General features: G+C 37.9%; 1 protein-coding gene across 2 annotated transcripts; it reads right to left on the bottom strand.

Annotated features, from left to right (window-relative positions):
* Window positions 1-1793: 1793 nt before the first annotated feature.
* On the bottom strand, window positions 1794-10419 carry LOC141592307 (glycoprotein 3-alpha-L-fucosyltransferase A-like). Of its 2 annotated transcripts, none has more exons than XM_074412917.1 (7): window positions 9930-10419; window positions 8946-9106; window positions 7485-7726; window positions 6824-6928; window positions 2666-2822; window positions 2309-2536; window positions 1794-2129 (listed from the first exon to the last, which is right to left on the bottom strand). In XM_074412917.1, exons 1-7 carry the CDS (start codon window positions 10248-10250, stop codon window positions 1877-1879), a joined length of 1467 nt encoding a protein of 488 aa, XP_074269018.1. In that variant the 5' UTR covers window positions 10251-10419; the 3' UTR covers window positions 1794-1876. The 2 variants fall into 2 exon arrangements, with proteins under 2 accessions (XP_074269018.1, XP_074269019.1); XM_074412918.1 differs by having other exon boundaries at window positions 8942-9106; window positions 9930-10117.
* Window positions 10420-16579: the final 6160 nt, after the last annotated feature.

Here is a 16579-nt window from a genome sequence, read left to right as displayed (position 1 = left end):
AATAAAATTGAGAGGCAAAGTTTGTGGGATGCTTCGAGGAGCAGCAGATGGTGTAATATGCCTTGTGCTGTTTGTAGTGATTCAATTGTGTGTTGAACTACAATGAGAGAATTGATACTGTCTTCACTATAATGAAATTAAAGATTAAAGATTTTCATGAGTGTGTTAGCTTCCGTGGTTTCAGGATATAAAAGCTAAAAAAGTTTTGTTTACCTGGAATAATAAGCAAAATGCTCAGACTAGGGTTTACTCTAGGATTGACAATACCTGGTTAATAATTATTGGCTTGTTGACTTCCCTAATTACTATGCTACCGTCACCTTAAGGGTGTGTTTGGATTGAGGGATTTGGAAAGAAAGGGAGGGGAGAGAATTGGAAGGATGAAAAATCCATTGTTTGGTTACTAAAGTGAAGGTAGAGGACTAGAGGGATTTGGATGGGAGGGAAAATAGATCCCTCTATTTCCCTCATACAAGGCAAATTATTTCCCCACCAACATAGGCAAGATCTCGAGGGAAAATTACCTCCTCCATTCTCCCTCCCCTCCCTTTCCCTTCCCTCCTTCCTCCTCTCCTACCTTTCCCTCCGTTTTTTCCTATCCAAACAAGGCTTAAGAGTTTCTTTTATCAAACCTCTTATCTTATTCAAAATCAATGTAGTCAAAGAAGGAGAAAGACTAATTTCAAATACTTCAACATGTGAAGTAAACCCCATGAGTTTCTTCCTGTTGTGAATCAGTATTGGCATACTAGGAAACATGATTTTTTCAAGTATAGGTTGGTTTGTAAACTGGAGATCCTTAAGAAGCCTCTTAAACAACTTAATAACGATCTTTTTGCTGAAGTGGAGAAATCTTGTGAGGTAGCTAAAAATCTGTTAGTAGAGCTACAACTGAAGCTTAAGATAGGGGTACCATGTAGGAAACGCAAAAACACAAAAAATATCCTATAGAAAAACCAAATTTTGATTTTGAAAACGGTTTATAACCGGCAAAATTATCACTCTCCGACGAGTATAAATTAGCAACCCTCTGAATCTTCATGTGGTTTAGGATTATTGACTAGTCTCTTATCTATAGTGGCATGAAGCCATGACACTCAATTTTAAAAATAGCTCATTTGGATTAATCAGAAAAAAAAAATATTTTGAGAACAATTGATGACCGACAAAATTGTTTCTCCGCTACGAGTATAAATTAGCAACCATGTGAACCTTCATGGGTTTGAAACTAGTAGCTACTTTCCTACCTGGTCGCATGAAGTCAGGGCCTAGGTAGCACGGGCACTTCACTTAACTAACGTTCCCCGCCAAAACGTGTCGAATACCTATAAAGCCGCGTCCAACTTTCATTTATTTGGACACGTGTCCATGGTATTTGTGCATATTTTGGACAAGTGTCCATGGTATTTGGGCACATTTTGGACAAACGTTCAAACGAAATTAAGTTGAATTTAAGGTGAATGGTGTGGATTGTTTTATGGTGTAGAGCTTGGTGAGGAAATGAGTTGAGTTAGGGAGAATAATGTTATTTAGACAAAGAATGAGATGTCGAAAGAGGTTGATTATAAGATGAGTTTGGGTGAAAAATGAGAATGAGTTATGGTCAATATCAAGTTTGAACTTTACTTGTATAAATTTAATATCAAATACTTTTAAAATCGTATGTTTATAACTATAAAATATTTTTTTTAGTAATTTAAATAACATGTCATGTGTCCTAAATTTCATGCAATGTCGTGTCACGTGTTCGTTTCGTATTCGTGTTCGTGTCTGGTTTGGTACTACGTAGGCTATGACGGCTCGAAAAACAATTTATATCCTCAAAGCTATACGAATATACAACCGCCCATAAAAGTGGTAACAGAAAAGGGAGAAATTAAACAAATATGACCTCAAACTTGGAACACGGATTTGCTTCTATATGACTCCTAAATTCCCTTGGACCTGGGAATGTGAAGCTATACAAAGCTTGCCTTTGGGTCAAGCCAAGCGGATATATTTTGTAAACTCGAAGGTTGTTTCCTCGTATACTTTCAGGCCTTTCGGGTTTCCAAATGGGCACATGTCTCAAGTAATCAAACTTCTTCAGCACTGCAGACTTCAAGGCCTCTAGTGTCAAATTGCTAGACCTATGAGGCAAAAATGGCAAACAAAATCAGCAAAACTGAAACAGTAAATGGCAGCAATTACACAAGTACATGTCGTGACAATCACTTTTTAATAAAAATTGATACAAGATCCATTTACAATTTTCACACAAAATTCAATATTGATGATAATTGAAAAAGAAGAAAAACTGAAGAATTACCTCAAAAAAATGGACTCCATCTCAAATGTCCCTCTCTCTCTCACATATACATGATAAATAGTTTCTGAGCCTTGGGAACACTTGCAAGGACGTTTCTCAGATTCTACACTTTTTTCCTCGTTTTCCCGGATTCTAGTAGCTAGAAGAATGCAAAGGCGGCAGGACGAGTGAACTGCAGCCATGTCAACAAGGGCCTTGAACGAGTCAGATGGCCCCTCGTACTTCCATCTAGAATACCAGTTCATTTTTGGACAAAAAAGTACTTCAATTTAGAGAATAAGAAATTACAACTGAGATCCTTTTTCTGTGGAGCAAACGAGAAGCTAATAAGCAAGACACCAAAAGCCTAAATTGTACCTTAATGACTGGTTATATGCATCTGGATTTTCAGCAAGAAAGTTCATCTTCTTGGCAACTACAGCAATATCGTCTATCTCTTTTATGTGCAGCACTGAGCCGGGGGAAGGTGCAAAGTCTTCAATGTTAGGAGCACCAACAACTACAGGGACAGTCCCTGCAGTAACAGTCAACTTTATCAAGACACTTCATAAACGATGAACTGCGACTATGTTATCAAAAAATGTGTGCATGGTTTAAAGTCGCTGTATCCCTCGTGGTAACAGTGTCGCAAAATCGTCCTCAACTCGGCCGTCGCGGTCCGGGGAATGGTTATCGCGGTGTTATTTATATTAAAAGATTTTGTAGATATTCTATCATCTACTCTCTATTCCATATCAAGTTAAGATTAAATCTATTTAGAATAATTAATTGGACCAATACTATACAAATTTTTAGTGTTTTTCATTACAAAATTTTGGGACTAAAGCTCTGATGTTGTTGTTTTCATTATAAAGTTTTGCCGGTGCAAGTTATAACTCAGCCATCATGGGGTTCATATTGGGCCGAATTGGCCGATACACTTTAAAAATCTCTGTCGGCTTGCCGATTCATTCCTATATTTAATTTGCCCGATACACCTCGGGGGATATCAGGGGATATCTCGTATCGGCGGCTTCCAATACCAATATACCTTGGCGATACAAGACATCAACCGAGAATTTAAGCCATGCTTGTGCGTGCCCTTTTCAGATCCTATTTGTTTTCTTCAAAAGGATCACAAAGTGAGTTTTGATGCCGAATGGTTCCGAACCCAAGTACTTCACCAGTTTTAGAAATGAAAATAAGTTTTGATCCACCCGTAGAAAAAACATCCTTTTTTAGAAACTATACGATAAGGAGAAAGGGAGAGGAAGAGAGAGGGAGGGAGGACGCAAGGGAAGTGTGGGAGAGAAGTTGGGTGTGGAGACAAAGGATGAATTTCGAGCCTTAGAAAGGAAGGAGGTTTTTCTTAACGCGATTAGGCTTCCAAAGTCCTAGTTTTCAAAAGGAGATAGAGTTCCCTCCATGACATCCACCTACTGGTACAAAACTCCAAAGATTAGCAAATTTTTTTCTTAATCAAACACCCTTTTATTGAAAAAGAAAAGTAAAAAAGTAATCACTACAATTCAAGGTAAAATGAAGTGTGAAAATCAATGCTAAAGGTAATATATCTTGTGAGATAGATAATAGAAAGCTATTCATAGAGATCACCATGACTGATCAATTTTTTCATCACTCGGAACTCCATAAACCATGTCCTCGAAATATTCCTAAACTTTTTACCAAATAGATGCATTGAGGCCTTGCAGCGCATAGGCGATTGTAATACTTGCAGTCTCATCTCCTATAACCTATCACAAAGTGAATCTTCCGCATTCTTATTAAGTCTTCTTAGTCCCTGAGTGAAACTCTTTATGTAAGTAACCAGAACTTTTTATGCCTATTTTATTGTAGCAATGCAAAGTTATTGACAAGAGGCACTTTACTTTGTCACATCATCAATTTTCAGCAAGAACATAGTTTCCAAATCCTTCTCACAACCTAGGCAGACGATATATTAGACACAAACAGCTAGGGTGTATTAAAGTCAGTAATAAAGGCACACATGAGAATATGGGCCAATAATACCTTCCAATAGAAACTATAGTTACATGAAACTGTTTCCTATAACTCAAGTCTGAAAGGTATTAAAATGTTCCCCTTACGTGATGGAATTTAAGATTGTCATTACGTTTTTTCCCACTAAATATTTTTTTCAAAATATCATCATTTCTTTTACATCATTATCTTGACTTAATCTACACTGCCCGGTTATTATTGGGAAAACATATGGAAAAAGGTCATCAGAGAGTGAAGGTAGGCTCCAAACATGGTAAATGAAATTTTTTTAAATTTTAAATCTTTAGAATAAGTGAAGATTTAACGCACTTGGTAAGCATTTTTGAAACTACAACAGCCTGGCTGCAACTCGTTACTTGCATCTGCCACGTATCGATTTTTGCGACTGTTACAGCAATCATGACAGTTAACAATAACGCACTTTTAATATCATGCACGTATGATATCCATGCCATAAGGTGGTAAATAGCTTATACATGTCCACAAGGATTCAATTACTTTGAATTAGCAAGAAATTCCTAACACATTTGATGCAACTTATTTGTGCAGAACTTTTTACTACATGCACATGTCAAGAGAAAGTGAGAAACCATAGTGGCTCCACCAACTACGGTTGTATGACACCAATACAACACATTATACGGGGGCGTCTGTATCGGGTATACAGCTCTACAGTACCTAAAATTCCAAGATCTAAATTTATGCTGTGAAACATTCTATACTTAAAAACTTTTGAAACATTTGGACCAATTTATTCACTACTCATTCAAAGATAGCTTTCTACTTTTGTAAGTACTTGCATTTCGGAGGATCCTACTTTACCAAAAAACAAATTCTACAAGTTCTAATAACAATACCCATAACATAAATAAATTAGAAATCATTTATTATTAAAGCTTTTAGAGGATAAAATTAATCTTTCTAGCTTTTACATTTTGATAGGGAAGAGTGACCATAATTTTATCATCTTAATTCGAAACAATAACATTAAAGTCTCAATCCCAAAATTGTTATGAGGTTTTTCAATTCCACTAAAAGTAAATATTTACCAAGTGTTTGATTATGTCATTTTAGTATTCAAGACATTATCAGCTATTTACCAAGATGAACGACTTGCCAGAAATGAATACCCCCCGCGACAACCACCCTTGGAGACCCCTCCTCAAGCCACGAAATTCCCTCTCTCCTCCCCTAAGAAACTAGATCCTGGTGTTTTAAGGGTGGAGAGGATTCCGTGGCTTTAGAAAGGGTTCTCAAGAGTCAAGGGTGGTTGCTGTTACGGGGTGGGTGAGGGGATTTCCTCAGGTACATAGCTTGGTTGGGGTCGGCAGCGAGCTCTATGGAGGGTGAGCGCCAGCGAGGGGACTAAGGTGACCGCCGGTGGTAGTTTTGGTTCCAGGTTGATGAGGATGGTTTGGGGTGGTTCTTGGGTTTGAGTCAATTTGTATTCACTCTTAGAAACTCAGAACCAAACACGTAAGGGAATGGAGGGTTAACCCATTCCTTTCCCCTTGAAACCCTTTCTTGATTCCATTCCATTCCCTTTAACAAATCAAACACCCCCTAAAATTTTATAATGTTACTTTTTGGGCTGTTCCACTCAAATCCATACATTTCTTTACGTGGTAAATCTTCACTCTGAATGTTACAATTATAAGAACTACCAAGTACCACCTCCCATAAAGCCAACACAGCCCACGCCTCTGCTGTCCTACGCCATCAGTCACCACCAAACCCACCACCATCACCCCGAACCACAGGCACGACGACTACAACCTTCACCAAGGCACATCAAACACACCACTTTTTCTCGTAGGTGCCAGATTTGAACCCACTAACGCCCAAGGCCACCAACCACAGCTTTCGATTACCCTATGACACCACCGAAGATCTCCAACATCGACCATTTCCTGTCGTAAGATTGTTTCGAGTGGCAGAGAGAATATTGATCAGGGTGTCGATGGTCTAGGTGCGGTGGTAGTATCATGTGGTTAGTGTACTCTAATGGTAGTGTCATATGGTTAATGGTCGCTAGGAGAGGGTAGGTCGACAAAGGCCAGGGCAAGAGGATGCTGACGAAGGTGCCAATAAGCTTGTGTGGCAAGACGGCGTAGGACTTTTGAAGGGGTTTGAGGGCGGTGTTATTTGATTTTTAAAGGAGTTTGAGGGGGCGGCCAACGGGGAAAGGCCCGGTAGGATTGTCGGTCAGCCGCGTTTCTAGTGTGTGTCAGGGTGGAGGTGTGGTGGTGGATGAGGGTGATTGGGGGATGGGATAGTGGTGGCAAGAGGTTGTGGGTAAAGTAAAGGTGTAAAATTGAATATAATAGTATTTTTCCTTAAAACTTCTGCAAAAAGTAAATGTATATAATTGAATGGAAAGGCCTCAAAGGAGTAGTTATAAAACCCAGAACCGGATTAGCGGTTATTACTACAGGCCTACAGCAGTACGGCTACAAAAGTATGTTGACGTCAACTAAGAAACAGTAGTTAGAATTGAAAGCTGAGGTTTCATACCAGCAACAAGCGACTGGAAGAATTTCTCAGTCACATAGTCCTCCTCATTTGAATTCTCAAAGGCCAAGCTGAATCTATAGTGCTTCAGAGCTTCTACCTTGTCAACTGAAATATAATAGAAAATCAAAAACACGCTCATTTGAGCATCAAGCAGTAATAAAAAAGGAAAAAAGAATGATAATGACAAAAGTAGAGAGGATTTAATATCTACAATGCTTCCGATGAGAGGCCAGTATAAATGGGGTTTTCAGGAAACGATCGGAGACAGCAATAACACAATACATGAAAAGTGATACTCCAAAAACAATGGACGCACGTTATGGACTTTGGAGTGGAATTACAACATTAGTCATAGGTCCAATATATCAAAAATTATGCAGAAACAAGAAAAAGCTATGTTACTCCGACACTTCACTTAACTGTCGTGTCGCGTGTCAGACACGTGTCGGTGTCCGACACAACACGACACTTCGACACTTCAATTTAGACCACAAAACAGGAAAATTCACCCCAAATAGCCGTGTCCGACACGCCGACACGTGTCAGACACCGACACGTGTCGGCGTGTCTGAGTAACACAGAGAAAAAGAACTGCGATGCAGCCAGAAATAAGATGTCAAAAGAAGTTCAAAAATAACTAATTACGATCCAACTGAATAACCTCTTCCATCACGGTTCCGGTGACAACCACCATAAGAGTCTATCGTTATCCCGCTCTTCTCAAGCCCTTCAAGTGCTTGAAGACGGAAATTGCGAGCACCGCAATTAGAGATGAAGGCTGCGGCCAAAGCTTTCTCCGTTTTCTGCTGCACTGGCGCCATGATATCATACTCTGACCAAGAGAAATATCCGACTGGAACATCAGAAGATAGACTAGTTGTCATAATGATATCATAGCCCCTCCTGACACGGCCAACACAAACATAAGAGGGAGAGCAAGAAGCAGCTATCTCAAGATAGAATAAACAGTGATAAGGCATGAACTAAGAATGCACAAACACCTCTACAATATGGTCATGTAGGCAGCAATCACTTTATATTCAAAATTGCATTCTGCTAACCAGGTTAAAGTGTTAAACCCATGGTCATGCTGATTCACAGTGACACAGGAGCGCAAACAGAGGGTTGGCCCTTTGTCAAGATCAACACAACACAAACGATAAAAATAAACAGAAAATTGTTTATGTGATGGACCAAATTCAAAATACAACAACAAAGAGTAATGGTTATTTGTACGTAGTAGAGCCTCCATTGTTGGGGCCTGGGGGTTTGACCCTTATATAGTTACGTCCCTCAAGTTTAAAATCTTGAGGAGATTGTTAGGTTGGATTTCCTAATTCTTCCACATCCCCAATCCTTGGTCAGTTAACTTTCCTGCCAAAAGTTAGGAGTGTAGATAATGGACTGCAGATAATGGATCAGGAAAAAAACAAAAAAAACTAATAACTGAGGGAAAAAGGGAAAACATGAGTAATAAAATCTTGAGGAGATACATCTTTTTTTTTACCTCCTTCACAACCAATCTTGCATATAATTACCAATTCACCTTTGTTTTAGCACCTTTTATAATCTTCTATGGTTCCTCTTTATACTTCTCATAACTTTTATTGCTCCAACAGTCCTACATTTTCTAAATATAAGACAGTATAAACACTCATGTTTAATCTTTACTACTTGTTTTACTTCATTGTCCACGAGACCTAACATCAACTTCAGTCGTCGTATCAATATATTTTTGTTGATTTTCCCCCATTTAATTAAGCATCCAGCACTAGATTATAGAACCAAACTAGAGGTCTGTCATGTAAGATGGTTCCTTGACAGGTAAATGGTAAAATTTCAAACCCAACAGAGAAAAGCATACAACTGATGGTAGCTAAACATATATCTTAAGAGTTCAAACAAAGGGTGACTTGTTGAACTCCTACAACTGAAGGACAAAAACTCTTCAGAGTCATTTTCTGAACAATTCTTCTCAAAAGAAGAAATTTGGCAGATTTATTTATTTTTCGCATAATCCAATGAGAAAGGAATTAGTTCAAATATATTAAACTTTGTGATAGCACAAAATAGGGCAAGATTCAAGCAATACTATCTTATGATATATGTGTTGCTTACCCACCGTCGTGCATTGGCAATATTATTTTCTGCATAGTATTGAGCTGATTCCATAGATCGCAATATAGAAGCTGTTCCATGCTCTTGAGGCCAGCCGAATGCAGCATCGGCCTTCTTGCCAGGCTCATATCCAAACTTGCATCCCACTGAGCAAGAGTTCCAATCCTTCGTAATTACAATTAGAAAAAAAAACGATTGATAAAGGTTCAGAATGTATCAAAATATGTGTTATTGGCTTCTACTTTGCAATGCATGAAAAGCGATAAGATTAAGAATCCATAATGCACTGCCCAATTATGAAAGTGAGAGGTTCTCACATTTAAATAAGCCAGAAATGAAATTTCCAATCTAAATATTTCGTACATCCAAAGAAAAGGCAAAATTTGACTGGACAATAAACCACTATAACTAGTTAACGATCTTTATCAAGCATTAAATAGCAAAGAAGCTGCTAATTTCATCGGGTTCTCCCTACAATACTTAACCATTCTGAAGCAACAAATAGAATGAGTCGAATACTTATTTCATCGGGGTAAGACATAAAGACTTATATTTATGACAAGCAAGGCTAACATGCTGCTGACCACTTACTCTAATACCACAAGGGTCCACAACGTTCTACAAATGTTCTTGGTTCTTTCAATTAAAAACCCCGTTCCCTCATCATCTCCCAGTTGAGACAATGAGCAGGATATTCACCCACTTTGACATCAAGTCATCCCCAAGCGCCTATGCTGTAAATTGGATAGATTTGAGATAACCATTAATCCTATAAGCCTGTATACTGAATTACTGATACAACGGCTCAAATGTACAACCACAAATTCTCAAATAAGATCATATTACAGCGTACCTTGACCTCATTAAACACAATCAGTATATAAGGTGCATAAACCTCATGATCTCAGCAACCTTCCAAAATAGAACTACATCAAAATTCCAAAAAAAAAAGCAAAAGCAGTGCAAAGCAGAAGAAAGAGGGGGGGACCTGCTCAGCGCCAGCAACGAGGACGGGATCTTTATCAAAGTTTCTAGAGTAAGGCAAGGCATCTTGCTTAAGAAGCCAGGTCTCACAAGTATTGTGTTGTGGCACAACGAAGGCGGCTGAGTCGGGAGAAGAATGACGGTTTAAGAGGGAATCGGCCCAGGAATTAACCAAGGCAGCGTTTTTAGCCATGTCTAGACGACCTAAGAAAGCGATCTCTGCAATTACGACTAAGGCTATGAAAATGGGCATTGCAGTGTAACATTTCTTCCTTGAGTTGCTTGAATTATCGTTACCAGCAGCTGCTGCCGGTTTTGGTGCCATTTGGAGTTGTCTTTGATGAATTCAGCATGAGATTAGATGAACGCCTTTGTTAGGTAGTGGGGATACCGACTACAACTCAAGCGTCAACGCCGATTGGTCCAATTCACCAACCCACTCTTCCTAACATCTTCTCACGCTTATTTACTCCCTCTACTTTTTCTTTTTTTTTTTCCTAATCTTCGGTTAGTCTTAACTCTTAGGCTCCATTTGGCACGACACTTCAAGTAGCTTATTTGACCAAAGTAACTTATTTGACCAAAATTTCAGCTACCTGATTTTTTTGCAAGTGTTTGGTAAGTAGCTTATTTGGTCAAATAAGGTACAAAAATGAAATCTTCCTCCTGAAAGATTTGAGAAATCGATCACGAAATTACTTATTTTCCATTTTGTACCCCGTTATTCTATAATATTAAATAATTTTCATATCCTTTTAGGTCATTTTACCAAAATCAGCTACATTTTCATCTAGTTTGCCAAACACATTTTTATATAATCAGTTACCTTATCAGCTCCTAATTTTCAGCTACCTTATCGATTCCTTTTCGGGTTTCGATTAATTTTTCAATTTTCAATACATTTTCGGTTTTAAATTCCTTTTTAGGTAGTTTTGCCAAACAGAGCCTTATAACCTAGGTAGCACTAAACCAGACACGGACACGACAAGGACACGTAACACATCCCATGAAATTTAGGACACGGGACACGTTATTTAAATTTAATAAAATTATAAACATTTGATTTTATTTTTATAATAGTCTTTGATATTAATTTAAATTGGTGAAGTTAAAACTTATCCTTTATTATAATAACTTATTTTCATTACCATTCAAACGCATCTTCTAATCAATCTCATCTGACAGCTCATTTCTCGTTTAAAGAACATCATTCACTCCAAATGATGTCCAAATGTCATGGACACGCGTCGGACACGTCCCAAATATCATGGACATGCGTTGGACACGTACCCGAATAAATGTAGAAAGTTAGACACGGCTTTATAGGTGCCCGACACGTTTCAACGTGTGTCCGAGGAGTGTCGGTGTCCGACACGGTGTCGGACACGGGACGGCTGATTAGGAGAAGTGTTCGTGCTACCTAGGTCTTAACTAGACATTGCAAATGGGTTATTTGGGTCGGGTCTAGTCCGGTTTAGATTGGGTCACTTCAAATCAGGTCATTTTCGGGTCAACAATTTATCGGTTATTTTTTAGTCGGGTCATTTTTGGTCGGGTTGCTTTAGGTCATTTTGGGTCATGATTTTGTCTTAATTAAGTCATTTCGGGTCAATCAGGTAATTTTGCATCACTCGAGTTGGGTCTATCGGGTCACTTTCGTGTCATACATTTCGGGTCATTTTCGGATCTCGAGTCAGCCTTATCGGGTCGGGTCATTTGGGTCGAGACAATTTTGTCAGGTCTAGTCTTAACTAGGGCATATCTCGTTGTACTGCACGCTCTTTTAGAGCTTATCTTTTAGAAAATTTTAGTTTTTAGGATTTGCTTTGATTGAGGGGAAAATGGTGGAAAAAAAATCAAAAATAATGGAGTAATAATTTTGGGTCATTTTAGTGAGTTTGGTATAAGAGTGATTATTCATCTAGGGAACTCATTACTCTTATATATACAGGGTAATGTATTACCCACCCTCCCTCATATGTAACTATTATTGGAGTAACGCATTACTCTTTATATTGCGCAAATATGAATTCATTTTATACCTAATGCACTAATTACACTTTTACCAAACCTGAAAATAGATTACCCCAATAATAATTCTCTTAACATTCCAAACTTGCAAATAAGGAACATATTACTTCCTGGACTATATTCCTTGATAATTATCTCTTAAAACATTACCCCACTAATTATTTCTGATAAGGCTAAAGTCGTATTACCTATATCAAAATAAACTTAAATTACTATTAACTAAGAAGGGTCGAATCCACAGGGGGGCGAGTTAATTATTCTAGTTTGTTGATATTTAAGTCTGTCTTAAAGTAACCGTTTTCTGGAAGGATTTGATTGGTTTGCTAAAACTAATTGCGATGTAAATAAAAGATGAATTCAATAGTATTAAAAAGTCTAGGGATCAAGTTTACTAGGTAGTTATCCGGAGGTGTCTTCTAACTAATTGATAGAGCAATTTATGTTGTTTAAGGTCATATATGATCGGTCGATTCTAATATGTCCCTTAGATCTAACTTAACATGTGGTCGCTATCATTAAGTTAATTCTATTTAGTTATTGTAGCCTTTATTACTCTTAACCCGGTCGGTGAAAATCCTAATTTGCAACACTGGTTAATTAATCCTGCAGAAACTAATCAACTACATTCAAAACAATCAACTGAACAACAACAAAGAATCAATTTAACTAACAATTCATTAATTACCTCCTTCTAACAACCTAGATCCCCATTCACCTTAGATTATGAAATTAGCTACTCATACTAATATTAACAACAACTATAACGATAGAACGAAGCATATTTAAGAACATGGTAAGATGAACAATAATAAAACAATTGTAATAATAAGAAATTTGAATTAATCAATAAATATAGAAAGATTAGTATCGTAATTATGGAGTATAGATCCGAAAACAATACGTAAATAAATTGAATCTAAAGTATTCTAGGAGTTTTTAGGGTAAAATAGACGTAAATTATAATAGGGCACTAATTAGGTATTTATAGTAAATATAAACCGACTTTAGGAAATTTCGCGGAAGTCATCATATCGGGGTATAATCGATCGAGTCATAGGGAACTCGATCGAGTACACACCCACTCGATCGAGTCCTTGTGTACTTGATCGAGTATTTCTCGTTTCAGCACCTTTCTTCGTCTAATCTTCTTCAATTCTCTTCCTTTATTCTTCTAGATTTTCGTGTCGTGCTTCGTGTATTCCTTCATGTCATCTCCGCGGTGCTACATTTCATTCCTTTACTCCATAAATGCATTATTCCTGTATTAAACACACACCAAATAGCGGAAGTAACAACATTCTAATTTAAATGGCATATAAACAATGTAATTTGGCACGAAAACCGTACCAAAAGTAACTAAGAGGAGGCATATAAATGTATATAAATATGACTCATCAAACTCCCCTAAATCAATTATTTGCTTGTCCATAAGCAAAGCATCACACAATACATAGGGCAATCGTACAAATGGCGAATAAATAACTCAGAGCTAATGTTAATGCACATACAAATCCCAAGCTATCCATATTTATAACAAAGTAATGACCAATGTGTACCAATAAAACAAATTCAAAGCCACGGGTTGTATTACCCGGATAATTTGGGACCCACAAAGGACCTAGGGACACGTGAGGGGACCCACGCATACTCGGAAATAAATGATGACCCTTCCACTAGACCAAGTAATACCTAAACTAGACCTAGTAGACTTTCAGTGGACCGAGTAGAATCCCTAGCGGACCAAGTGATCGGCACTCGTTTGAGTAAGGAGTATACTCGACCGAGTGGGAGGCACTCTGTCGAGTGAATCGGTCACTCGGTCGAGTGACACTGTGCAGTACCCGAGAAATGATATTTCGGGATTTCATCTTATCCAAACCCCTTATCCTCTTCATTCTTCGGTAGTGAAATGGCAATGGGCTCGGCTTCTTTTGCTTTGGTAGTAGTTTTGGAAGCACCGTGGTCAGTTACGGGGGTTACTCGATCGAGTATAAGGGTCACTCGATCGAGTACAAGGGTCACTCGATCGAGTACCCTATTTTCACCAAAAGCCGTAGCTGAAAAACGTTAAATATCAGCTTCTGGGGTGGATACTCGATCGAGTCCAGACAGGCTCGATCGAGTACACACTGTTTTACTCACTTTTTCTTATCCCGTGTTTTATCTTTACTTATTTCTTTCTCGTCCTCACTCAACTCCAAGTTACCCAACTCCTTAGGATGCATGTAGGGGACCTCATCTTCATCAATGGGCATCTCCGGACTCTGATAAGTAGTACCGCTCCTCAATGAAATAGCATTAACTTGTTCATGTGCTTGTTTACCTTGAGGAGGAAGGTTGCCAGGTTGTTTTGAGGGATTTTGAACCGCCAATTGAACAACTTGAGTGTCCAACATCTTGTTATGAGCTATAAGTTCGGGAATTTGAGTCGTCTGCTTTTGTTGAATTAGCAACAAGGCCTTCATCTCTGTCATATCATTACTAGGAGCTTGTTGAAAAGGCTGCATTTGCTGAAAACCTCCTTGATTTTGTTTAACAAAATTCCCTTGTGATTGATTAAAACGATTCTTGGGACTAACATAGGCATTCTGCTGCGGGGCTTTATTGAATATGTTCTGACTTGTTTCAGGGAAGAAGTTAGAATATGGAGTACCTTGCTTAAAAGACTGAAAAGCTTGGACCTGTTCAATTGTACTCATACATTTGGCCGCAGTGTGGCCATTGATATGTCCATTTTATATATACTTGTACCCTTCATTTTAGCTCGTTTCTATTGTTTATCATACTTTAATTAGTATATTTTTGAGCTAATCTTGTGGTCTAGGTGTATTGTTGTGTTTGTTACATTTTTGTAGGAATCTAAGCATTTAGAGGCTTTTTCCTATCATTTTGTACACAAAGTCCACTTAGCTAAACAAGACCAAGTGTTGGACTAAGCATGGAGTATTGGAATGGGTTTTGCATGAAGAAACTGGTGGATCAATATATTTAATTCAAATATTGTCAAAAGCAAAGTCAAGCCCAACTCAAAGTCCAAGTCAAAGAGGAAAGAATAGGATTCCAAGCTACCTAGGATGCCAAGGGATTAGGTCTTTAACCGGGTAATCAATCACACAATTAATCACCAACATAGGATTCTCCAAGTAATTAAGAGGAGAATTAAGGCAAACAACCCGGAATCCTACGTCCCCGATCGGGGCCCCCAACCCTAATCGGGGTTGCATGCTTCTTGGTGATTTACGTTTTACCTCCCTCTCCTATAAATAGGAGAGGCATTTCAAGGCTTAGGCATCTCATTTTTTATCTCGTATTCTACGTCTCATATACTTACAATAAGCCTTAAGCATTATATTTTCTCTCAATAGTTTTTCATATTAGTTTTACAATATTGTTAAGCTTGTATTCTCAAACAATTAGTCCTTAATATATTTCAAGCATTTGGTTATAATTTACTTCTTCCTTACAAGTTCTTCTCTATTAAGGTATTCTTATTTCTAGTTTGCAATTTTACATTTCTATTTTAGTTTACACATAGTTTATAATTAAAGTACTTTATTTAGATTACATTAGCATTATTTCTTTTACATGTTATATCACCTAGTCTATATAAATCATACAACCATGTGTAGCATTTCTTACAACATAGTTTGCAATTTACATTCTAATATGAGTAGCTAAATTTCCTAGTCTAAGGGCTAGGGGAGCCATGCAAAATCAAGTGTATAGCATGTTAAAATAGGTTGATAATAATATTGTTCATATTGCTTCTATCCCATGCTTGTGCCATAATGTTTAATCTTTGTTTAAGGCCTTATTCAATTGATTAAGTTTGTTCATTCGTTCTAAAGTCGAGAGGCACGAAATTGAATTAGACTAAGCATGTATAGTAGGACGACCTAGTCATGGACGAGAGTTTCTCTAGAATCCGGTCTATGGTTGACACTAATGCCGTAAGGTGGGTGTCTCTAAGCCTAAGCAATTGACAATGTTTTTAATACCAAGTTTAACATAATTATATACTTACCTTTGCATGTGTGACCCGACCCCCTTAAACTCTTTTCAATTATATAATTTACACCATAATTTTCATTAGTCATCAAACCAACAACAAACAAACAAAACGAAATTGACCTTGATAAGAATCTTCCCATAGCATTTCACAACGTAAATCCCGTTTCCTTGTGTTCGACTCCTATTTCTACATTAATTTGTTGTTTAGGGTAATTATCTTTGCATAGGTACACGATAAGCCTATCAAATTTTGACGCTGTTGCCGGGGAAACGGCTTTATTGCGTTTTGAATTGTCGATTTTTATCTTGTTTTCTTTTGTCTTGAGGAACACTTGTTCCTTGAGACCGTTACTTATCATTTCTCTAGAAATTGTTGTCTTATGCCCAGGTCCTCTTGTCGTGGAGAATTGCTTTCACCGGATTCCGATGCCGAGAAAACCTTTTGGAGAAGACGACGTTTTTGGAAGGAAGTGAAAGAGGCCTCTTCCCCCGTACAAGTTGAAAGTTCTAGAAAGTCTTACTTAGACGATCTAGAAGCCCTTGAAGAGGAGGAGGTTTCAAGTTCATCATCTCCACCACCACCACCACCATCTACTACCAAAAAGATGGTGA

The sequence above is a fragment of the Silene latifolia genome, chromosome 7 (genome assembly GCF_048544455.1).
Source record: "Silene latifolia isolate original U9 population chromosome 7, ASM4854445v1, whole genome shotgun sequence".
Lineage (NCBI taxonomy): Eukaryota > Viridiplantae > Streptophyta > Magnoliopsida > Caryophyllales > Caryophyllaceae > Silene > Silene latifolia.
The sequence above is the reverse complement of the archived record's forward strand: the minus strand, read 5'-3'. Positions and strand labels throughout refer to the sequence as shown.

Coding starts and splice junctions, on each gene's coding strand:
- LOC141592307 (XM_074412917.1), bottom strand. CDS start 10,250: ATGGCACCAAAACCGGCAGCAGCTGCTGGTAACGATAATTCAAGCAAC. Junction 2,823..6,823: donor CTTCCAGTCGCTTGTTGCTG/GTATGAAACCTC, acceptor CTGTTACTGCAG/GGACTGTCCCTGTAGTTGTT. Junction 2,537..2,665: donor GCATATAACCAGTCATTAAG/GTACAATTTAGG, acceptor CTGGTATTCTAG/ATGGAAGTACGAGGGGCCAT.